Source organism: Oryctolagus cuniculus, chromosome 9, assembly GCF_964237555.1.
Source record: "Oryctolagus cuniculus chromosome 9, mOryCun1.1, whole genome shotgun sequence".
Taxonomy (NCBI): domain Eukaryota; kingdom Metazoa; phylum Chordata; class Mammalia; order Lagomorpha; family Leporidae; genus Oryctolagus; species Oryctolagus cuniculus.
In genome coordinates this window covers 106523596-106546838 of record NC_091440.1, presented here as the reverse complement: position 1 = coordinate 106546838, position 23243 = coordinate 106523596, and the positions used below count along the sequence as shown (strand labels likewise).

Here is a 23243-nt window from a genome sequence, read left to right as displayed (position 1 = left end):
TCTCTGCCAGGAACTGAAGCCCTTCCACTGGGTTTTGCAAATTTAACATTTCTTCTCCCTTGTTGGCCTGATGAACCCCCAAGTTGAGCCAGCTTTCCTAGGCAGAGCTAGTTAGTAGTAGTTACTGCCCTAACAATTATACTATGAACTCATCAATACCTTGATTCTTTTTTCAAAAAAATTATTTATTTATTTGAAAAGGAGAGAGATGGCCGGCGCCGCGGCTCACTAGGCTAATCCTCCGCCTAGCGGCGCCGGCACACCGGGTTCTAGTCCCGGTCGGGGCGCCGGATTCTGTCCCGGTTGCCCCTCTTCCAGGCCAGCCCTCTGCTGTGGCCAGGGAGTGCAGTGGAGGATGGCCCAGGTGCTTGGGCCCTGCACCCCATGGGAGACCAGGAAAAGCACCTGGCTCCTGGCTCCTGCCATCGGATCAGCGCGGTGCGCCGGCCGCAGCGCGCTGGCCGCGGCGGCCATTGGAGGGTGAACCAACGGCAAAAGGAAGACCTTTCTCTCTGTCTCTCTCTCTCTCACTGTCCACTCTGCCTGTCAAAAAAAATAAAAAAAATAAAAAAAAAAAAGAAAAGGAGAGAGAGAGAGAGAGGTCTTCCATTCACTGGTTCACTTCCTAAGTGGCCACAACAACTAGGGCTGGGCCAGACTGAGCCAGGAGTGCAAAACTCTATCTGGGTCTCCCGTATGAGTGGCAGGGCCTCAAGTACTGAGCCATCTTCTGCTGCTTTCCCAGATGCATTTGCAGGGAGCTGGAGTGGAAGCAGAGCAGCCAGGACTCAAAACAGGACTCATGGAATGCCAGCATTGGAGGTGGTGCATAACCCCTTGCACCAGCTCCGGTTCTTTTTTTTTTTTTTTTTTTTTTTAAGATTAATTTATTCATTTGAAAAGAAGAGTGACAGAGAAAGCTCCCATCTACCAGTTGACTTCCCAAATGGTCACAATACCTGGGGTTAGTCCAGGAACATCACCTGGGTCTCCCATGTTGGGGGCAGGAACTCAAGCACTTGAGTCATCGTCTGTGCTTCCTAGACACATTAACATTAGCAGGGAGCAGAACAGCTGGGACTTGAACTGGTATTCCAGAGCGGGATGCAGGCATCCCAAGCACAGGCTTAACCATTACACTGTGCCATGACGCCCACCCCAATATCTTCCTTCTTAATCACTGTCCCTTGGAATAAGGGAAGAGGAGGGAGAGAGAGGAAAGCAGTAGCCAAAACATATCCACAGACAACCAGGACTTTGGGTACACTGTGTACCTGACCGATCTGCAGACTAGCAGGGAGGATACAATTTCCATCCTACAAATGGAAAATCCAGTATACAAAACAAGCCTATGCTCACCCTTAGACAGCACGCAGACATGTACCAGGAAGGAGAATAAAAGAGAGACTGTGCTTGGTGTACTACTGGGGAACACTACAAGCACCTGTGTGATAAAGCCCAACTCTTCACGTACCAACGGAAGCGCACGTGATTTGGTGGTGCAGCAGCAGATGGCAAACTGTGGTCTCTGGAAACTTGAGGCTAATGGATGCTCCCAATAAAAAGTAAAAACAGGGTGCCCGCATCGTGGTGCAGCAGGTTAAACCACCACCTGCAACGTTGGCATCATACCTGAGCACCAGCTCGCGTCCTGGCTGCTCTTCTTCCTATCCAGTTCCCCACTAATGCACCTGGGAGAGCAGCAGAGGACAGCCCAAGTTTTTAGCCTCCTGTCACCTACATGGGAGACCCAGATGCAGTTCTTGGCTCCTGGCTTCAGCCTGGCACAATCATTGCAGCCATTTGAGGAGTGAAGCACGTGCACTCGCTCGCGCTCTCTCTCACTCTGCCTTTCAAATAAATAAATAAATCTCTAAACAAACAAAAGAAAACTGACCAGCATCTCTAGTTGCCATCCTTTAAAACTCGGGCCAGATGCCCGGAGGCTTTTCTGGCTCAAGACTGAGGATGATAGGCTCACCAAGGCAGGCCTACCCCTGCGAGACATAGGACGTCTCTGCTGGGTGACTTTGGATCTGCAACTCCCTGCTGGCCTTGCTGAAGCTTACTGAGGACCACAGCATCAGCTAAGGCCTTGCTCCCCTCCTGCCTTCTTCCCCTTCTTCACCAAGGATCACACCAGCACCACAGGCTGATGGCTCTGCCCTCTCCACTGGCTCCTTTCCTGCTTTCCCTCAACAGCTTCATCTCCAACAGCTCTCTCCTACCTGCAGGCCCATGTTGGCGTCTGCTTCTAGCAGGACAAGACTAACCCACACACAAATCCCGAGAATCCTACAAGGAGGAAATCTTATTTGACCTCTGTTTCCCACTCATTTTACTAAGTAACGCACCTGTGCTTTTATGCAATACCACTGAAAGGTGGTGGAGGGGTGGCCACTGGGCCTGGCACTTAAGCTGCCACTTGGGAAACCCACATACCATATTCGGAATCCTTGGAATTGAGTCCTGGCTCCACTTCTGATTCTGGTTTCCCACAAACGCTGACTCCGGAAAGCAGCAGGTGATGGTCCAAGTAGCTGGGTCCTTGTCACCCATGTAGGAGACTTGTTAAATTCCTTGCACCTGGCCTCAGACTGGCCCAGCCCTGCTGTTGCAGGCATTTGGGGGATCAATCAGGAAATAGGAGTTCTCTGTCTTTTTTCTATTTTTCACAATAATACAAATAAAATTTTTGTCAAGTTGATGGGATCTTAGCTTGAGAAATGTCAGTGAAAGTAAAGGAGAGCTGAAACAATTAGAAAATTGGGTCCTGGATCCAGGTCCTATGCTAATAAAAATATCTAACACTGGTGGGAACATTTCTCTGATAGGCAGAACTCCGACCTTGCCTGGTGCGCTCACACCTGTCGGTTATTCAATCAAGTACTAATCCGGTGCTAATGCTAAGGGACTTTGCAGATACAATTAAGGTTTCAAATCAGTTGCCCTTCAGATAGGGAGATTATCTCCATGGTTTGTATTTTATTGAGGAGATTTGATTCTGCGTTCATCAGAGTTAGTGGCCTGGATTCTTCTTGAACCGGATGTTGATATCAAAATATCAAAAACGTCTTCGGCCGGCGCCGCAGCTCACTAGGCTAATCCTCCGCCTAGCGGCGCCGGCACACCGGGTTCTAGTCCCGGTTGGGGCGCCGGATTCTGTCCTGGTTGCCCCTCTTCCAGGCCAGCTCTCTGCTGTGGCCAGGGAGTGCAGTGGAGGATGGCCCAGGTGCTTGGGCCCTGCACCCCCATGGGAGACCAGGAAAAGCACCTGGCTCCTGGCTCCTGCCTTTGGATCAGCGTGGTGCGCCGGCTGCAGCGGCCATTGGAGGGTGAACCAACGGCAAAGGAAGACCTTTCTCTCTGTCTCTCTCTCACTGTCCACTCTGCCTGTAAAAAAAAAAAAAAAAAGGTCTTCATCTGCTGCCTCTTAAAATGAAATTAGAGGAATTTCCTCTTCTGTTTTTTGGGAAGAGTTTGATACTGATTCTTCTTTAAATGTTTGGTGAATTCAGGAGCCAGCACTGTGACACAGCAGATTGGGCCATTACCAGGGATGCCGATATCCCATGTCATGCAGCACAAATTTGAGTTCCATAGCTCCGATTCTGATCCAGTTCCCTGCTAATGCCCCAGGGAAAGCAGTGGGTGATGGCCCAAATGCTTGTGACCCTGTCGCCCACATGAGAGACTCAGAAGGAGTTCCAGGTTCCTGGCTTTTACCTGGCCCAGCCCTGCCTGTTGCAGCCATTTGGGGGTGAACTAGTAGACGGAAGCTCTCTCCCTCTGTCTCCTTCTCTCTTACATTCTACCTTTCAAAGAAATAAAAATAAATTTTTTTTTTTTTTGACAGGCAGAGTAGACAGTGAGAGAGAGAGAGAGAGAGAAAGGTCTTCCTTTGCCGTTGGTTCACCCTCCAATGGCCGCTGCAGCCGGCGCACCACGCTGATCCAAAGGCAGGAGCCAGGTGCTTCTCCTGGTCTCCCATGGGGTGCAGGGCCCAAGGACCTGGGCCATCCTCCACTGCACTCCCTGGCCACAGTAGAGAGCTGGCCTGGGAGAGGGGCAACCGGGACAGAATCCGGTGCCCCAACTAGGACTAGAACCCAGGGTGCTGGCGCCGCAAGGCAGAGGATTAGCCTACTGAGCTGCGTCGCCGGCCAAAATAAATCTTTAAAAGCAAACAATGAATTCAGAAGTGAAGCCACCTGGTCCTGGCCTTTTCTCTGATGAATGATGGTGGGTGCTTACTGCTTAGTGCTCCATCACGTCTGCCTCAGTCTCCACGGTGCAGTTCCAGTGTCACCTGGAAACTCCTGGAGGCAGAACCAGCTACTTCCTCTCTGAGTTCCCACAGCCCTTACTCAACATAGCGCAGTCCCTAAACTACACTTCTGGTTGTAGCACAGAGCACCCTGACCTGCATTCTTACGGCTCCCTCTTCCTCACGTGGGAAAGCAAGACAAGCACAGTGGCTTACTCATATCCACTACCCCGCCGGACACACAGTAGTTGCTCAAGAAACGTGGGAGGCATTAACTCGGGGGTCAGCAAGCTTCCTCTGTACAGGGCCACACAGGAAATAGCTGAGCTTTTGCAGGCCACAGGGTCTGCACAGCTACTGCTCCCCTCTGTGCTTGGAGCCCTGAGCAGCCACGGACAACTGGCAAATGATAAGGAAATGAAGGGCACAGCTGAGTTGTAGTTCAGCCTTGTTTACAAAGCTCCTTTGGCCCAGATATGGCCTGCGGGCTATGCTTTGCCAGCCCCAGCACTAGCTGCTCAATATATAAGGAACGCATGACTAGTGACATTTGCATCTCACCTAGGAAATGTAGAAGGACTCCCATTTCGCCGGTATCAAAGTCATTGGCCTTTGAGTTAACCACTTCACCAGTTCGTTGAGGTTGGACTGTAGCATGAGGAAGAAAAGGCAGCCCAGCATCACCAGACTCTGCTCCCACCTGTGCCCAAGGAAAGACAGTGAGTTGGCCTCAGTTCAGGAAGGAAGGCAGGACCAGTCCTCAGTGGCTCTGCCTCACGCCGTGCCTGGCAAACAGGGGCACTCAGGAAGCGCCAAGAACAGGATGACACCGCCAACGATGGAGGGGCTAGGGTGGAGGGTCTTCTTAGTGCACCCTTTCCTGGACCATGGGGAGGGGTTGTCACTCTGCTCACCTGGAGGAGCCCAGAAAGTCTCCCTGCACAGGCAAGTGGACAGACGCCAGCTCTGCCCAGCTTGGCTCAAGCCTCACTCCTTCAGCCCAGTTGCCTAATCCCACTCCCATCCTGGTCTGCATCCCCAGGGGCTAGCGCCTAAACAGCAGCCAGAGGGAGGCAGGCCTTGGTGGACACTGCCTCTGCAGCGATGTCCATCACCATAGCAGCCCCAGGCCCCAGACTTGGGTACTTCTGGGCACTGGTAGGCAATTCACTGAGCACTCTGAGAGGAGCAGGAGTTGGAGCTGCCCGTGGCCTTTCCTTTCCTCCAAGGCAAAACATACAGCCCCACGTGCAGAGACAGTCCTCCCTTGCCTGGCCCTCAGTGGGTCTCTGGGTGTATGCTGGGAAAGAAGAACACACTGCCTGCCTCCCGGGCGACCCTTCCTCCTCACTGCACCTGTCCCCTGCCTCCAGGGCGGCCCTTCCTCCTCACTGCACCTGTCTACCCAGCAGGAGGAAGGAAATCACAGAGGCTGTCGACCCATGGCATCCCTATGGAGTTTGGTTCTTGCCCCAGATCTGGCTAAGGAGCAGAGCATCTGCCCACACCCTGGCCTGCACTTGCCCATCCCCAGACTTCTGGGACCCACATTTTCTGGGCTTCTCTTGTCCTTCTTTCCTCCCTCCCTGATTCCAACAGAGCCTTCCCCAGACCCTCTGACCCTCACTGTAACAAATCGCCACCATGTACTCTTCCTTCCAGCCATTCTCAGCACCATCATGCTATACTCCCTGTGGTACCAACGTAGTTGGCTGCACCTGTGACAGAGGGCAAGTGAGGCCTCCCTGGCCTAGGGAAGTGCGCAGGGCAGGAAGCCTGATTCACTGGGGGCCACGAAGGCTGGGTCCTGAGCTCATTCTTTATGTGCAGCATCAGCTTCTTCAGCTGGGATGCGGGACTCCAGGTCCTGCTGGGAGGATGGAGCTCCATAATGGATATCAGCACAACACACAGAGTGAAGGTGTGGCCGTAACCCGCACAGATGTACCCTTAGAGTATACCTGCAGAACCGAGGAGCTCTGTTGTCTGGGGCCAGTGTCAGAGCGCTGGCCCTGGTGAGATCAGCAGATACATTTCCAACTTCTGTGTCTGTGTCGCCTGAGCTTGTTGTGTGGCCCAGCTCTTAGCACCTTATCACTCCGAATCTCATGCCCAGAAGGCTATTGACTTCCCTCAGCCTCTGTTTGCCCTGATTCCAAGTGGTAAACAAAGGGCTAGAATGTTAGTTTGCTCAGTAATGTGATTTGGTTTTGTTTTTGACTGAGGGAGGAAAGTGGGATGAGCCATAGGGGTACCACACTCATCCTACTATACATATAACTCATCTACTATACATAATCCATCCTAGCATTCCAGTTTTTTTGTTTTTTTGTTTTTTTTTTTTTTTTTTTTTTGACAGGCAGAGTTAGACAGAGAGAGAGAGAGACAGAGAGAAAGGTCTTCCTTTTTCCATTGGTTCACCCCCCAAGTAGCCGCTACAGCTGGCGTGTCGCGGCTGGTGCGTTGTGCCAATCCGAAGCCAGGAGCCAGGTGCTTCCTCCTGGTCTCCCACGCGGGTGCAGCGCCCAAGCACTTGGGCCATCCTCCACTGCCTTCCCGGGCCACAGCAGAGAGCTGGAATGGAAGAGGGGCAACCGGGACAGAACCGGCGCCCCAACCAGGACTAGAACTCGGGGTGCTGGCGCCACAGGCGGAGGATTAGCCTAGTGAGCCACGGCACTGGCCCTTCCTAGCATTCTGTACCATATAACTCATCTCACTGTACATAATCCATCCTAGCATTCTATACTATAAAACTCATCTTACTATACTAATGCACTGCCAGGCCTGGAATCAAACTCAAAAGCTGTTTTCCCCTACTTCCTTCCATGCCCTTCCCCCCACTGTTGGGTGGGGGCTTTCTATTCTGCCTCTCACTCCATCTTTGCTCTGAAGTCTCCTCCCCAGCCCCATGGTCCCCCATACCCTCATGATCTTCCTGCTGTACTATTTCTGGTCTCCAGGAATTCCCATTAGTCCCACAAGGATTTTGTCCCCTCCCCACCCCCACTCACACCCCTTCACTGACCCCAGTAGAGACAGCCAGTGAGAAGAATCAGGAGGAGGGGGATGAAGGCCTGCAGGCCACACCACATTCCACCTGTGCTGCCCTGTTCTCTTCTCAAAAGAACACTTCCATCACAGGGATCCTGCAGGAGGCTCCCTGAGGCCGGGGTGGGGGTACAAATGCCTCCGTCCCACAGTTTGATGATGAGTCATGGGCTCTAGGACCCCACAGCCTTGAGGGCCATGATGCACGTTTCCCCCTGGATTCTGAAGAGGAGGAACTCTTCCAGGGTTGAGCCCCAAATTTGTAGAATCTCCAGGAGATCGCACTATGGCACAACAGGTTAAGCCACCCCCTGGCGTATTCACTGGAGTGCTGGTTCAAGTCCTGGCTGATCCCTTTCAATCCAGCTCCCTTCTAAAGCACCTGGGAAAGCAGCAGAAGCTGCCCAAGTGCTTGAGCCCCTTCCACCCATGTGGAAGACTCAGATGGATTTCCTGGATCCAGGTTTGGCCTGGCCCAGCCCCGGACATGGCAGCCATTTGGGAAGTGAGCCAGAAACAGGAGATATGTTTCTCTCTCTCTCTCTCTCTCTCTCTCTCTGTTGTGCTGCCTTACAAATAAATCACTTCTTTTTCATTTTAGCATTTTCATGACAGCTGTATATAAGATTACTTTAGTCCTGAATCTTCCCAATTGTTTCTACCTTACAGTTGCCCCCCTCCTTTCCTACTTGCTGAGATTTGGCTTTCCATTTAAGGATCTTTGTGCAGTCATTGTCCAGGCTTGGCCTGGTGATAAGCAGCACCTTGCTGGGGGAAGGCCCACCCCGACAACTGTGCCGCTGGACTCTTCCCACTGCACCTGTTCCATGCGGATGACATATTTCTTTCTGTAAACCTGCACTGCCTTGCCAAACCGCTGCCCTTTACTGCGACCTCACACAGCCTGCATATCACCACCCCTCTGGGTAGGCATAGGTCGCACGTTGTCCCATCTGTCTCAGCTCTTGGGAAAGAGGGGAAGCACACAGTCTCCCTGACACTGCGCGACACTGCATTGAAATGCATTTTTCAGTTCTTGCCTCAGTCAGAAGTCACAAAGGGACTGAACCTCATTTTGGCCACTGCCACTCTAGTGATGGCCACAAAAAGACAAGAAGCCATAAAGAAATCTTTTTTGAAAAGATAACTCCACCCTCTTCAATGGGGAGAGGGCAGGGATTCCGCCCCCAACCTCTCACCCCTCTTCAGGCATCCATCTTCCCAGTGATGGAAGGCAAGGGCTTCCCAGAGGGAGCACGTGGACAAGAAGACAAGGGAGTGGGACAAACGCTCAGGCTGCAGGGTGTTGGGGTGGAGGTGGGCACTGGAGTTTCCAGAGCACACAGCTTCGCCCACAGCAGCAAGGGAAGCATCTGAAAAGGGGCAGAGGTTGCAGACGTCTCTTTCTTACCAGGAGCTCTGGAAAATTCCTGACAGGTCAGAAGACGAGTGTGCCAAGGGGAGCCAGGTAAATCGAAGACCCCTCACAGGTAGGTGGTTAACCAAGAAGGCACAACAGCAGAGGAACTCGGTGTCAGCAAAGTCCACACAAAAGCATGTGGGTGGGTAGATGTTCAGTCTCAAGGGAGGCCGGCAGACAGGTGGGTGGGTAGATTTCGTTAGCTTGGTAAATTGATTAAGATGACTCCCTGAGTGACACTAACAAAGGTGACCGCTGGAGGTATCCCAGAAGGTGGTTTAGAATGCAATTTGGGCCGGCTCCACGGCTCAATAGGCTAATCCTCCACCTGCGGCACCGGCACCCCAGGGTTCTAGTCCGGTCAGAGCACCGGATTCTGTCCCGGTTGCTCCTCTTCCAGTCCAGCTCTCTGCTGTGGCCCGGGAGGGCAGTGAAGGATGGTCCAAGTGCTTGGGCCCTGCACCTGCGTGGGAGACCAGGAGGAAGCACCTGGCTCCTGGCTTCGGATCAGCGCAGTGCGCCGGCCGCAACGCACCAGCTGCAGCGGCCACTGGGGGGGGGGGGGTGAACCAACGGCAAAGGAAGACCTTTCTTTCTGTCTCTCTCTCTCACTGTCCACTCTGCCTGTCAAAAAAAAAAAAAAAAAAAAAAGAATGCAGTTTGAGAACCAGGTCAGGCTCAGTGGTCAGCAGCCCAAATCCTTCCCATTTTCCACCTCACTTCTGCCTCCCACTTCACTCCATTACTGGGCTTCAGTTCTGCCTAGGTCCCAGTCCTCGGGTGCACGCTCAGGGCACTAGCACGAGGTAGAGACGTGGGTCCCATCCAGATTCCAGACACCATCACTCACCCAAGAGAACACCTGGGCGTCCTTTCTTTCCCCACGGCCCTCCACCACCAGGCATGGGAACCTCACTGTCTAAAGGAAGACAAGCACCCTCTGGTTTCATGGAGCTGATATCTTTCAGCTACAGTCTTGAGTTCTAGGACCTCCAGGACATCAGTAACATCTCCAGGATATCAGTTACATTGTAGCCAAAAGCTAAAAAGAAACAGGACCTAGGGCTGACATTGTGGCTAGCGAGTAAAGCCACCACTTGCCCCAGCATCCCATCTGGGCACCCGTTTGAGTCCTGACTGCTCTACTTATGATTCAGCTCCCTGCTAATAGCCTGGCAAAAGCAATGGAAGATGGCCCAAGTATTGGAGCCCTGCCACCCACGTAGGGAGACCAGATGAAGCTCCTGGCTTCGGCCGGGCTCAGCCTCAGCTACTGAGGCCAGCCATCTGGGGAGTGAACCAGAGGACAGAAGATCTCTCTCTCTCTCTCTCTCTCTTTCTCTCTCTCTCTCCCTCTGTAACTCTTTCAAAATAAATAAACAAATTTTGGGGCCAGCATTGTGACATAGCGGGGTAAGCTGCACCTGCCACATCCCATATGGGCACTGGTTCAAGTCCCTGCTGCTCCACTTCCAATCCAGCTCCCTGCTAATGTGCTTGTGAAAGCCCCAGCCATTGAGGCCCTTTGAGGAATGAACCAGTGGATGGAAGATTCTCTCTCTCTGCCTCTTACCTTCCAAATAAATAAAAATAAATACTTAAAAAATATATAAGTAAATCTTTGAAAGAGAGAAGACCCGAGCAGGAAGGAAGGTTGAAAGGTGAACATAATAAAGGGAATGACAGCCCCTGGAAGAGGCAGAGTGACTCTAGGAAGAGGATGAAAACTGGGACAGGAAATGAGCAAGTGGGTGGAGAAGGGATGGGTCAGACAAGACATGGGAACCAGACCAAGTGGTGCTATGCTGTGAATTCTACCCTCTGCCAGCCCACTGGGCATGTGCCCAATCCACTGCCTTTGGGGAGGTGGTCCCACCGTGGCTACAGCCTTACCAACAACTTGGAGTTCCTTCATAAACTTCAAAATGTACCTTCCCGGGATGCCCCACTCCAGATCAAACTCAAGACATTGCAGCCACATACGTGTCTGTGGAAAAAAACAAAGGGGCCTGAGGCATCTTGCTTGCTAGAACAAAGTATTTCCTTTGAGGCTTCTCGTCATGATATAGTGAAACCATGCAAAAAGTACCATTTAAGGATCAGAAGAGGCCGGCGCTGCAGCTCAATAGGCTAATCCTCCACCTGCGGCGGTGGCACACCGGGTTCTAGTCCCGGTCAGGGCACCGGATTCTGTCCCAGTTGCTCCTCTTCCAGGCCAGCTCTCTGCTGTGGCCCGGGAGTGCAGTGCAGGATGGCCCAGGTCCTTGGGCCCTGCACCCACCCGCATGGGAGACCAGAAGCACCTGGCTCCTGGCTTCAGATCAGCGCCGTGCGCCGGCCGCAATGTGCCAGCCGCAGCGGCCATTGTGGGGTGAACCAACAGAAAAAGGAAGACCTTTCTTTCTCTCTGTTTCTCTCTCTCACTGTCCATTCTGTCCAAAAAAAAAGAATCAGAAGAGGGAGGCAGCCGGTGCTGCGGTGTAGCAGGTAAAGCCACCACCTGCAGAGCTGGCATCCCATATGGATGCCATTTTGAGTCCCGGCTGCTCCACTTCCAATCCAGCTCTTTGCCTGGGAAAGCAGTAGGAGATGCCTCAGGTGCTTGGGACCTTGCACCCACATAGGAGACCCTGAAGAAGCTCCAGGCTCCTGGCTTCAGATCAACCCAGCTCTGGCCAATTGCGGCCTTTTAGGGGAGAGAACCAACAGATGGAAGAAATCTCTCCCTCTCTCTGTAACTCTGCCTTTCAAATAAATAGTAAAAAAAAAAAAAAAAAAAAGAAGAAGAAGAAGAAGAAGAGGGGACAGTGTTGTGATGTAGCAGGTTAGGCCCTCCACCTGCAACACAGGCATCCACTGTGTCACAGTGCCCGTTTGGGTCCTGCCTCTGCACTTCTGCTAAAGCAGCAGATGGTGGCCCAACTACTTGGGCCCTTGCCACCCATGCAGGAGACCTGGATGGAGTTCTAGGCTCCTAGCCTCAGCCTGGACCAGCCCTGGCCATTAGGGAGTGAACCACAGATGAAAGATCTCTCTCTCTCTCTGTATGTGTGTGTGTGTGCTTGTGTGTCCCACTCTCTTTCAAAGTAACTCTGCCTTTCAAATAAATTGAAAAATCTTAAAAAAAAAAAAAAAAAAACAAACCAGAAGAGAGGGATAGGCATTTGGCACAGTAGTTAAGATGCTACTTGGGATCCTCCACCCCGTGATGGGACGCGGGGTGTGGGTTCTGGCTCTCCTGATTCCTGATCCCTGCGAATGCCCACCCTGGGCAGCAGATGGTGATGCTCAAGTACATGGGTCCCTGCCCCTCAAATCAAAGCCCAGATGGGCTCCTGGCTTTGGCCTGGCCCAGCCCTGGCCTTAGAGGGCATGCGGGGAGGGACCCAGCAAATGAGAGCTCTCTCTGATGATCTTTTTCTTGGCCTCTTAAACAAGTTAAATAAGTTAAACAAACAATAAAATAAAAATAAAGGCATAAAAGTGGAAAATTAAATTCAGCAACAACATCGAAAACTATCACACATTGCAGCTAGGTCTACACAAAAAAGGTAAGACAATTTAAGCCACACCAAGGTATCATATGTGGGGCCAGCATTATGGCACAGCAGGTTAAGCCACTATTTGCAACGCCAGCATCCGTATCGGAGTGCCAGATACAGACCTGGCTGCTCCACTTCCAGACTAGCTGCCAGGTACTTGGGCCCTTGCCAGCAATGTGGAAGAGCAGGATGGAATTCCAAGCCCCTAGCTTTGGCCTGGCCCAGCCCTGGCTGTTGTGGCCATTTAGAGAGTGAACTGAAGGGATCAAACCAAAGAGGTGTGTAAGTAAGGCAAGTAGGTAAGTAGGAGAGAAAGATAAACTAGAGACTAATGAAGTCGCTTACTACTGAAATGTCTGACAGTGGGATTAAGACTTCCCTCAATTTACCTCTTTACTAAGTTTTAACTTTTTAACCACATAATTGCTTTATATATTCAGGGAAAAAAATGAAAAAAAAAAATGGAACAAAATAGACAAATCCTAAATATGAGTGTAATAGAAATAAATAAATCTTACCGCATAGAAGTTGACCATATATCTATGCCAGAAAAATAATGCGGACAATTTTTATTTACTTATTTTTAATTTTTTTAATTTATTTGAAAGTCAGAGAGCCAGAGACAGAGAGAAAGGGAGAGAGATCTGGGCCAATCTGAAGTCAGAAGCCTGGAAATGAATCCCATGTGCACAGCAGAACTTGGGCCGTGACCTGTTGCATTAGGAGGAAGCAGAGTTAACACTCAGACCCAAGCACTCAAAAATAGGATGTGGACATCCCAAGGAGCATCTTAAAACTGCACCCCCCGAAAACACTGAATTCTTAATATCGAACTTAGAACAAAAGTAAAAATTATCACAAATAATGATCCGGGAAAAAAATGCAATACTATGGGCGTGTACAGAGCCCTGGAGAAATACATAGGAGGGTATAAATAAGTCCGGAAAGGTTCAGGAAGGCTTCAGAGAGGAGGGTTTAGTGAGCTGATTTTTTAGGATGAAAAGGATTACAGGGTATAGCTTGGAAGGAGAAAGATCCTCTCAAGCAAAGACAACAGAACATACCAAAAGCCCGGGGGTAGGACACCATGACATGGAAAGGAAGGTAAAAACAGAACTGGTAAAACAACTTATCTATCCTGTCTGCAAATGACAAAAGTTTGGTGCAGCTATTAAACTGGTATCTTAAAGGGCATCTCCTGAGTGCGGTGTTTGGTGGCTGTGTCCCAGCGCACAACGTGCAAGTGAGGAGGAAAGGCCTTGTCTGCCACACTGTGGGAATAAGGAGCCTCAGAGAAGTTTGGGGATCAGAAAACCTGCATGGTGGAGGGCGGCAAGACTGGGGGCAGGAGTGAGAAACAATGGTTGCCTAAAGAGAGAATGGACTGCAAAGAAACTGGGGGAGGGGGGTGCAGACAAGTGTCAAGGATCACTCCCAGGCTCTAGGCTTGAAAGGGAAAATGGAAGAAGACATTGAAAACACAGAAAGAGGAGCCCGCCCCAGGGGAGGAGGATAATGAGACACTATAGGACACGAGCAGTGGCAGAGTTCAGTCTTGGAAGAAGGATCTACCAGCTGCAGACTGCGCTGTCAGGGGCTTGGAGCTGATGGTTGAAGGCAGTCTCCCACCTCCAGAGAGAGTAGGGCTGAGATTCCCAGGACGGAGAATGCCACCATGAGAGAGGTGGGCGGAAAGAAAGAAGACAGGCGGTGGCTGGGTGAAAACGGGACAGAAGGGTGTGCAGGGCAGGTTGCACAGTGATCCCAGCGTGGAAGCTGCAGCCACAACACCTGTGGACAAAAGGCTACTCTCCTTATCTGTAGGTGGGAACAAACACATCATCTGTCCATTCACGGAAACAATTCTCCAGACTAGGAATAGAAGGGAACTTAGTTAACATGATAAAGAGCTTCTGTGTAAACCCCACAAGGGGCCAGCACCACGAGTTGCAGTGAGTTAATCCTCCGCCTGAGGCACCAACAACCTACGTGGGCGCCGGTTCTAGTCTTGGCTGCTCCTCTTCCGATCCAGCTCTCTGCTGTAGCTAGGGAAAGCAATGGAAGATGGCCCAAGTGTTTGGGCCCCTGCACCCATGAGGGAGACCTAGAGGAGGCTCCTGGCTTAGGATCGGCGCATTTGAGGAGTGAACAAGCGAATGGAAGATCTCTCTCCCTCCCTCTCTCCTTCTCTCTCTCTCTCTCCCTCTCCAATCCTCACCCCCCCTAAGTCTACCTCTCAAATAAATAAAGTCTTAAAAAAAAAGTCTGTGGCAAAGTGGAATTAAAAGCTAAGTTTCTTTGGGTGCAAAATATCCGGAAAACCATGGCTAAAAGGTTTCTTTAGAAAGTTCATGGGAAATGAACATTTAGATGACTGCAGTATTTTTGCACCAAAATAAACATCTCTGAGTTTCATTTTCTATGAGGTTTTTGAAGCACCCTCATATTTAATGGTGAAAGTCTGAATGCTTTCACCCTGCAGAGTGAGAACAAGACAAAGATGTCCACATTCACCACTTCTATTCAGTACTGCACTGGGATTTTAGCCAGAACAAGTAGGCAAGGCAGATATAAAAGCATCCAGCCTGGAAAGGTGGGAGTAAAACTGTCTTATTCACAAATGACATGATCTTACAAACAGAAAATCCTAAGTGGTCAATAGGAGTAATAACAGTAATAAAACTGGAATAAACAAGTCCAGCAGCTTCACAGAAGTCAGCTATATTTCTATACAGTTGCCATGAACACTATGAAACTGAAATTAAGAAAATGATTTTGCAGCCAGCTCTGTGGTTCAGCGGGTTAATGGCCTGGCCTGCAGTGCCATTATCCCATATGGGCACCAATTGGAGTCCCAGCTACTCCACTTTCGATCCAACTCCCTGCTACTGCACCTGGGAAAGCAGTGGAGGATAGCCCAAGTCCTTGGACTTCTATACCACGTGAGCTCCTGGCTCCTGGCTTTTGATCAGCCCAGCACCAGCCGATGCGGCCATGTGGGGAGTGAACCAGCGGATAGAAGATATCTTTCTTTCTCTGTAACTCTACCTTTCAAATAAATAAATCTTTTTTTTTTTTTGTATAAAACAATTTATTGAATTTTTTGGGGGGGGAATTCCATCACATCATGCTGCATTACAACTGAGCCATTAATCTTGTAGCTTCATCAACATTAACAGGTTCATTTTCATGACTCTTCTGAGGAATCAGCTCTTTCTGTAACGGTTCCAGAGAAAGGCCCCTTGAGAAGTTTGCAAGTTCCTTTTGTATATTTATAAAAGCTTTGTTCACTCTGTTAACTTTGTCTTCGTTCACAATGTTTATCTTCTTAAGATTAGTAGTAACTGGTTTTGCTTTGTTTTTAGCCTTAAAATTTTTTTGGCTGGCTATGTGAAATACATTTTTGGACTTCTGTCCTCTTAATTTGTTCTTGGCCATTGTCTTAAATCCCCGCGTGCTGCAGCTGGAGGTCCAGGTGACGCCATCTCAAATAAATAAATCTTAAAAAAAAATCAATTGCATGGTTGTACAACAACATGAATATACTGAATGCCACTGAAACATATGCTTAAAATTGTTAAGTGGTAAATTTTGTAATTTATATTTTACTACAACTAAAATAAATGAAAATGAAAAAGTCAGGTGCATTGTCTATACTGGAAACAATTAGAAAATAAGCTTTTGAAAAGGGCATTTCCAATAGCAACAAAACCAAAAAATGCCTAGTAGTACAATAAAAGTTGTGCAAGACCCCATCTGAAAAATGTAAAACATAATTAAAGAATAGCTAAATAAATGGAGGAGTATCTCATGTCCATAGATTAGAAAACTCAATATTTTCTTTAAAAGATTTATTTATTTGAAAAGCAGAGTTATAAAGAGGCAGAGGTAGAGAGAGAGGTCTTCCATCAGCTGTCAGTCCCCAAAAAGCTGCAACGGACTGAGCTGGGCCAATCCAAACCCAGGAGCCAGGAGCTTCTTCCAGGTCTCCCACCTGGGTGCAGGGGCCTAATCACTTTTTTTTTTAAGGTTTATTTTATTTATTTGAAAGGCAGAGTTACAGAGAGGCAGAGAAGAGAGAGAGAGAGAGAGAGAGAGAGAGTCTTCCATCCACTGGTTCACTCCCCAACTGGCTGCAACGGCTGGAGCTAAGCTGATCCAAAGCCAGGCGACAGAAGCTTGCTCCTGGTCTTCCCATGTGGGTGCAGGGGCCCAAGGACTTGGGCCATCTTCTACTGCTTTCCCAGACCAAAACAGAGAGCTGGATGGGAAGTGGAGCATCCGGGACTTGAAGTGGCGCCTATATGAGATGCCAGCACTGCAGGCGACGGCTTTACCCACTATGCCACAGCACCAGCTCCAGGGGCCAATCACTTGGACCATCTTCTACTGCTTTCCCAGGCCATAGCAGAGAGCTGGATCAGAAGCGGAGCACCCAGAACTCGCTGGCCCCAAAAACTCAGTATTTTAAGATCTCAAATCATATATAAAAACTAATGAACTTAACAAATAAGATCAGTAAGTTTAGATTTCAAAATCAACATACTAAAATCAATTGTATTTATACCTATACAGCAGCAATAAAAAAATTCCAAAGAGGAAATTAAGACTTCCTTTATGATAGTATCAAAAGGAATAGAATAAGAGTAAATTTCACAAAAGTATAAAATTTGTGTGTTGAAAACTACAAGTGTGCTGAAATAAATTAGAGGCCTCAATAAATGGAAAGACACCTATCCATGTATAAAAATTAATATTGTAATATTAATGATAATGCTCCTCAAATTGATCTACAAGTTCACCGAAATTCCTATAGAATATCTTAGTTGCCTTTTTTTAAAAGACTTATTTATTTTATTTGAGAGGAAGAGTTACAGACAGTGAGAAGGAGAGACAGAGAGAAAAGGTATTCCTTCCATTGGTTCACTCCCCACTTGGCTGTAATGGCTGGAGCTGTGCCAATCCAAAGCCAGGAGCCAGGAGCTTCTTCTAGGTCTACCCACATGGGTTAAGGGGCCCAGGCCCTTGGACCATATTCCACTGTTTTCCCAGGCCACAGCAGAGAGCCAGATTGGAAGAGGAGCAGCCAGGACTTGGACCACTGCCCATATGGGATGCCGGCACCGCAGGTAGAGGATTAACCTACACAGTGCCGGCCCCCTTAGTTGCCTTTTTAAAAACAGAAATCCATAAGATGATCCTAAAATTCATAGGGAAATACAAGGCTTAGAGTATCCTAAAATACCTGAAGAAGAAATAGGCTAAAAGATTCACATTTTATTTTAAATCATATTAAAGCAACAGTAGGGTCTGGTGCTGTGGCATGGCAGGATTGCCACATCCTGCAGTGCCAGCATCCCATAATGGGCACCAGTTCGTGTCCTGGCTGATCCACTTCTGATCCAGCTCTCTGCTGGTGCACCTGGGAAGGCAGTGGAAGATGGCTCAAGTTCCTGAGCCCTGCCACTCATGTGGGAGACCCGAAGGAAGCTCCTGGCTCCTGGCTTCAGCCTGATGTGGCCCTGGTCATTAAGGCTGTTTTGGAAGTGGACCAGAGGATGGAAGACCCTTCTCGCTGTTTCTCCCTCTCTCTCTCTTTAGAACTCTTCCTTTCAAATAAATAAATAAATCTTTAAAAAAAAAAAAAAAAAGGCAACAGTAACCAAGAAACTGTGATACTAGCATAGGGGCAGGCTTACCTATCAATGAGACAGAATTAAGAATCCAGGGGGCCAGCATTGTAGCATAGTGGGAAAACTGCCACCTGCGATGCTGGCATCCTGTATGGGTGCCAGTTCGAGTTCTCGCTGCTCCACTTCCAATCCAGCTCTCTGCCATGGCCTGGGAAAGCAGTAGAAGATGGCCCCAGTCCTTGGACCCCTGTACCCCTGTGGGGGACCCAGAGGAAGCTCCTGGCTCCTGGCTTTGGATAGGCCCAGCTCGGGCTGTTGCAGCCACTTGAGGAGTGACCCAGAGGATGGAGGGCTTCTCTCTCTCTCTGCCTCTACCTCTCTGTAACTCCACCTTTCAAATAAATAAATAAATAAATAAATCTTTTTAAAAAAAAAGAATTAGGAATCCAGAAATAACCTCTTACATTTATGGTAAACAGATTTTTTTTATTAAAATTTATTTATTTGAAAGTCAGAGTTAGAGAGACAGAGGGAGAAAGAGAAAGTCCTTCCATCCACTGGTTCACTCCCCAAGTGGCTACAACAGCCAGGACTGAGCCAGACCAAAGCCAGGAACCAGGAGCTTCATCCAGGTCTCCCACATGGGTGCAGGGATCCAAGCATTTGGGTCATTTTCCACTGCTTTTCCCAGGCTATTAGCAGGGAGCTGGATAGGCAGTGGAGCAGCTGGGACTCAAACCAGCACCCATATGGGATGCTGATGATGCAAGTGGCAGCTTTACCTGCTATGCCACAGCACTGGCCCCAGTAAAAAGATTTTCAACAAGTGTGCAATGACAGTTCAATGTGGGAAAACATCAACAAATGATACAAGGACAACTGGATATCCTTATGCAAATGAAAGGAACTGGAATCTTATCTCACATCATATAAAAATGAACTCAAAATGGATCATGGGGCAGGCCTTTGGCATAACAATTCAGATGCTGGTTCAGTACCTAGGTTCAATACCTGGCTCCACTCCTGACTCCAGTTTTCTGTCAATGCAAAATTTGAGAGGCAGCAGTGATGGCTTAAGTAAATGGGTTCCTGACATCCTGTGGGAGACCTGGATTGAGTGTTTGGTCCCTGGCTTCAGCCCCAGCTGGGGGCCATCATATCTATCTGCAGAGAACCAGTGGATGGCAGCTCTCTGCCTCTTTACCTCTCAAATTAAAAAAAAAAAAAATTCTAATTAAGAAAAGGTCAGGGGACCGGCGCTGTGGTGCAGTGAGTTAAAGCCACAGCCTTCAGTGCTGGTATCCCACATGGGCGCTGGTTCAAGTCCTGGCTGCTCTACTTCTGATCCAGCCCCCTGCTAATGGCCTGGGAAAGCAGTGGAAGATGGCCCAAGAGCTTGGGCCCCTGCCACCCATGTAAGGAGACCTGGATGAAGCCCCTGGCTCCTGGCTTCAGCCTGGCCCAGCCCCAACTATTGCAGCCATCTGGGGAGTGAACCAGTGGATGGAAGCTCGCTCGCTCGCTCTCTCTCCCTCTCTCTCTGTCTCTCTGTCTCTTTCTCTCTCTCTGTAACTCTGCCTTTCAAAATAAGTAAACAAGTCTTTTTTTTTTAAGTCAAATCTCTCTAATTTGATATGTATTTAATGGGATCCCATCTAAAATCCCAGCATTTTTATATTTAAAAGATAATTCTATAGTGTATATGGAAAATCAAAGAACCTAGAATAGCCAGGGCAGCCTTGAAAACAAAGATGCAGGGTTTAACTACCAGATATCAAAACTTATTTTTGAGTCACTTAGGGTCTGGCACAATGGCATAGAGGGTAAAGCCACTGCCTACAGTACTGGCATCCCATATGGGTGCTGGTTCCAGTTCCAGCTGCTCCACTTTCAATACAGCTCTCTGCTATGTCCTGGGAAATTAGTAGAAGATGGTCCAAGTCCTTGGGCCCCTGCACCCATGTGGGAGACCTGGGAGAACTCTTGGCTCCTGGCTTCAGATTGGCTCAGCTCTGGTCATTGTGGCCATCTAGGGAGTGATCTAGTGGATGGAAGACCTCTCGCTCTCTCGCGCACGCATGCTCTCTCTCTGCCTCTCTGTAACCTTTTTAAAAAAGATTTATTTATTTTTATTTGAAAGTCAGAGTTACACAGAGAGGAAAGGCAGAGAGAGAGAGAGTCTTCCATCCGATGGTTCACTTCCCTGCTTTCCCAGGCCATAGCAGAGAGCTGAATTGGAAATGGAGCAGCTGGGTCTCGAACCAGCACCCATATGCAATGCCGGTGCTTCAGGCCAAGGTGTTAACCCACTGTGCCACAGTGGTGGCCCCAACTCTTTCAAATAAATAAAAAATCTTTTAAAAAAATAAATAAATGTAATTATGAAGTGTATGAGGTTTTTAACTGTAAAGCTGTATAGTTCTGCATACATTCCTATGGACTTACTTCTAAGGGTACAGTTTAAAAACAACATGGGACCCCAAATTCCCTTAACCTGGGTAGTAAATATACCATCTTAAGTGTTAAAGTGATCATATGGATAAGATTAAGGGTCTGGTAATAATAGATAGAATTAAAAAGGTGTGAACGCTCCACATGGGGGGCAGTCCACATGGCAGACTCATAGAATGACAACTGCTTTAAGTAGCACTCTGACCTCAGAATCAGTCCTTAAGGCATTCTGGTCTGGCTGAAAAGCCCACGAGAGCATTTCAGGCATGGAAAGCCAAGACATTGTGGCAAAATATGTCCTACATGAAGGACATACATGAGAGACCCCAGTGGAAAGTGGTCATCAAAGAAGGAGGTACTTTTCTCTGAAGGGAAGAGAGAATTTCCATTCTGCTTATGGCCTTGTCTAAATATTGACAGAGTTTGTGAATTCAAAAGGTTTCCAAGCCGGCGCCGCGGCTCACTAGACTAATCCTCCGCCTAGCGGCGCCGGCACACCAGGTTCTAGTCCCGGTCGGGGCACCGGATTCTGTCCCGGTTGCCCCTCTTCCAGGCCAGCTCTCTGCTGTGGCCCGGGAGTGCAGTGGAGGATGGCCCAGGTGCTTGGGCCCTGCACCCCATGGGAGACCAGGAAAAAGCACCTGGCTCCTGGCTCCTGCCATCGGATCAGCGCGTTGCGCCGGCCGCAGCGCGCCGGCCGCGCCGGCCATTGGAGAGTGAACCAACGGCAAAGGAAGACCTTTCTCTCTGTCTCTCTCTCTCTCTCACTGTCCACTCTGCCTGTCCAAAAAAAAAAAAAAAAAAAAAAAAAAGGTTTCCATAACCTAGGTAGCTCATGTCAAGAGCCTCGGGTGATCAGTGATATCATACATAAGAGTGTTAGTTGTTAAATTAACAACAGGAGTCACTGTGCACTAACTTCCCATGCAGGACCTCTGTCCTCATAGAGTTGTATTATGTCTAAGTGCTTGCAAAAGATGTATCATTCTTGGGTGCTTCTTTAAACTTAATTAATTAAGTTTCAAAAAAAAAGTGAAATTAACTTCAAGATGCAATGACTTTGAACAGCCCTGTCTTGAATATTGAGGAATAATTTTTTTTGTTTTTTGTTTTTTTGTGTGTGTAAATTGTTGAACTCTTTACCTAGTATAGAGCTGGTCTTCTGTGTATGAAGTTAATAAAAAAATGTATCTTAGTGGAGAATGGGACTGAGAATGGGAGAGGGAGGAGGAGGAGGGGTGGGAGTATGGATGGGAGGGTTAGTATGGTGGGAAGAATCACTATATTCCTAAAGCTATACTTATGAAATGCATGAAGTTTGTATTCCTTAAATAAAAGGTTTATTTGGAGAAAAAAAAACACTACAATCAATCAATCAATCAATCAATAAAGTTATTGAAATGTTGGCACAAGGATAGATTAAGGCCAAAGGAACAAAAAGGATACCACAAAGAAACAGAAATCCATGATTATACCATGGGTCAGTGGGGGAGACTGAGCCATCAAAAATTGGTGTTGGGATAGGTGTTTGGAATAGCAGCTAAGTACTCACTTGGGATGCTTGCATCCCATATCAGAGTGCCTGGGTTCAAGTCCACCTCCTCTTTCAATCCAGCCTCCTGTTAATGTGTATCCTGGAAGGGAGCAGGTGATGGCTCAACTACTTGGATCCCAGCCACCCACATGGGAGACCTCAACTGAATTCTGGGCTCCTGGCTTTGTCCTGGACCAGTTATGGCTGCTGTGGGCATTTGAGAAGTAAACCAGGGATGAAAGATCTCTTTCTCTGAATCTCTCTTTCTGCCTTTGAAATAAAAAAAAAAAAAAAGAGTTTGGGGCTGGCACTGTGACATAGCAGGTTAAAGCCTCAGCCTGCAGTGCTGGCATCCCATATGGGCACCAGTTCCAATCCAGCTGCTCCACTTCTGATCCAGCTCCCTACTAATACGCCTGGGAGTAAGCAGTAAGATGGCTCAAGTGCTTGGGCTCCTGCACCCATGTGGGAGATCTGGAAGAAGCTCTTGGCTCCTGGCTCCAGATTGGCTCAGCTCTGGTCGTTGCAGCCATTTCGGGAGTGAACCAGCAGACGGAAGACCTCTCTTTCTCTCTGTCTCTACCTCTCTCTGTAACTCTGCCTTTCAAATACATAAAAATAAATCTTAAAAAAAAAGTTGCCGGCGCCATGGCTCACTTGGCTAATCCACCTGCGGTGCCGGCACCCCGGGTTCTAGTCCCGGTTGGGGCGCCGGATTCTGTCCCAGTTGCTCCTCTTCCAGTCCAGCTCTCTGCTGTGGCACGGGAAGGCAATGGAGGATGGCCCAAGTGCTTGGGCCCTGCACCCGCATGGGAGACCAGGAAAAAGCACCTGGCTCCTGGCTTCGGATCAGCACAGTGCGCCGGCTGTAGCAGCCATTTTGGGGGTGAACCAATGGAAGGAAGACCTTTCTCTCTCTCTCTCTCACTGTCTAACTCTGCCTGTCAAAAAAAAGTTTAAGGGCCTTCCTTCTTCCCATATAGAAAAAAAATGACCCTTGACTCCCTTTCTCATTCCACATGTAGAAATGAATTTCACATGGATCACAGACCCAAATACTAAAAATGAAACAAACAAAAAACTTCTAGAATAAAAAAATACCATTTTAGGGGCTGGTGCTGTGGCGTAGTGGGTAAAGCTGCCACTTGCAGTGCTAGATCCCATATGGGCACCAGTTTTGAGTCCCGGTTACTCCACTTCCTATCCAGCTCTCTGCCATGGCCCAAGTGCTTGGGCCAAGGAACTCCCGGCTCCTGGCTTTAGTTGGGCACAGCTCCAAATGTTGCAGTCAGTTGGGGAGTGAACCAGCAGATGGAAGACCTCTCTCTCTCTTTCTCTCTGTCTC

At 48.8% G+C, this 23243-nt stretch overlaps 2 protein-coding genes and 1 pseudogene across 2 annotated transcripts in view; all 3 read right to left on the bottom strand.

Moving 5' to 3' along the window:
* DDX11 (DEAD/H-box helicase 11) overlaps positions 1-10729 on the bottom strand; it is a 91640-nt gene extending 80911 nt beyond the window's left edge. The window contains exons 1-2 of the mRNA XM_051850247.2: positions 10632-10729; positions 4829-4967 (exon numbers count right to left, since the gene is read on the bottom strand). The gene's annotated coding sequence lies outside the window, so the exon portion shown is untranslated. The remainder of the gene's footprint in view (positions 1-4828; positions 4968-10631) is intronic.
* On the bottom strand, positions 7809-8584 carry LOC127492061 (large ribosomal subunit protein uL24 pseudogene; annotated as a pseudogene).
* Positions 10730-15346: 4617 nt separating the features above from the next.
* LOC100352509 (ribosomal biogenesis factor) lies at positions 15347-15763 on the bottom strand. Its single transcript, XM_002714480.5, has one exon. The coding sequence runs from the start codon at positions 15716-15718 to the stop codon at positions 15416-15418; it is 303 nt and encodes a 100-aa protein (XP_002714526.2). The 5' UTR covers positions 15719-15763; the 3' UTR covers positions 15347-15415.
* Positions 15764-23243: the final 7480 nt, after the last annotated feature.

Coding starts and splice junctions, on each gene's coding strand:
- LOC100352509 (XM_002714480.5), bottom strand. CDS start 15,718: ATGGCCAAGAACAAATTAAGAGGACAGAAGTCCAAAAATGTATTTCAC.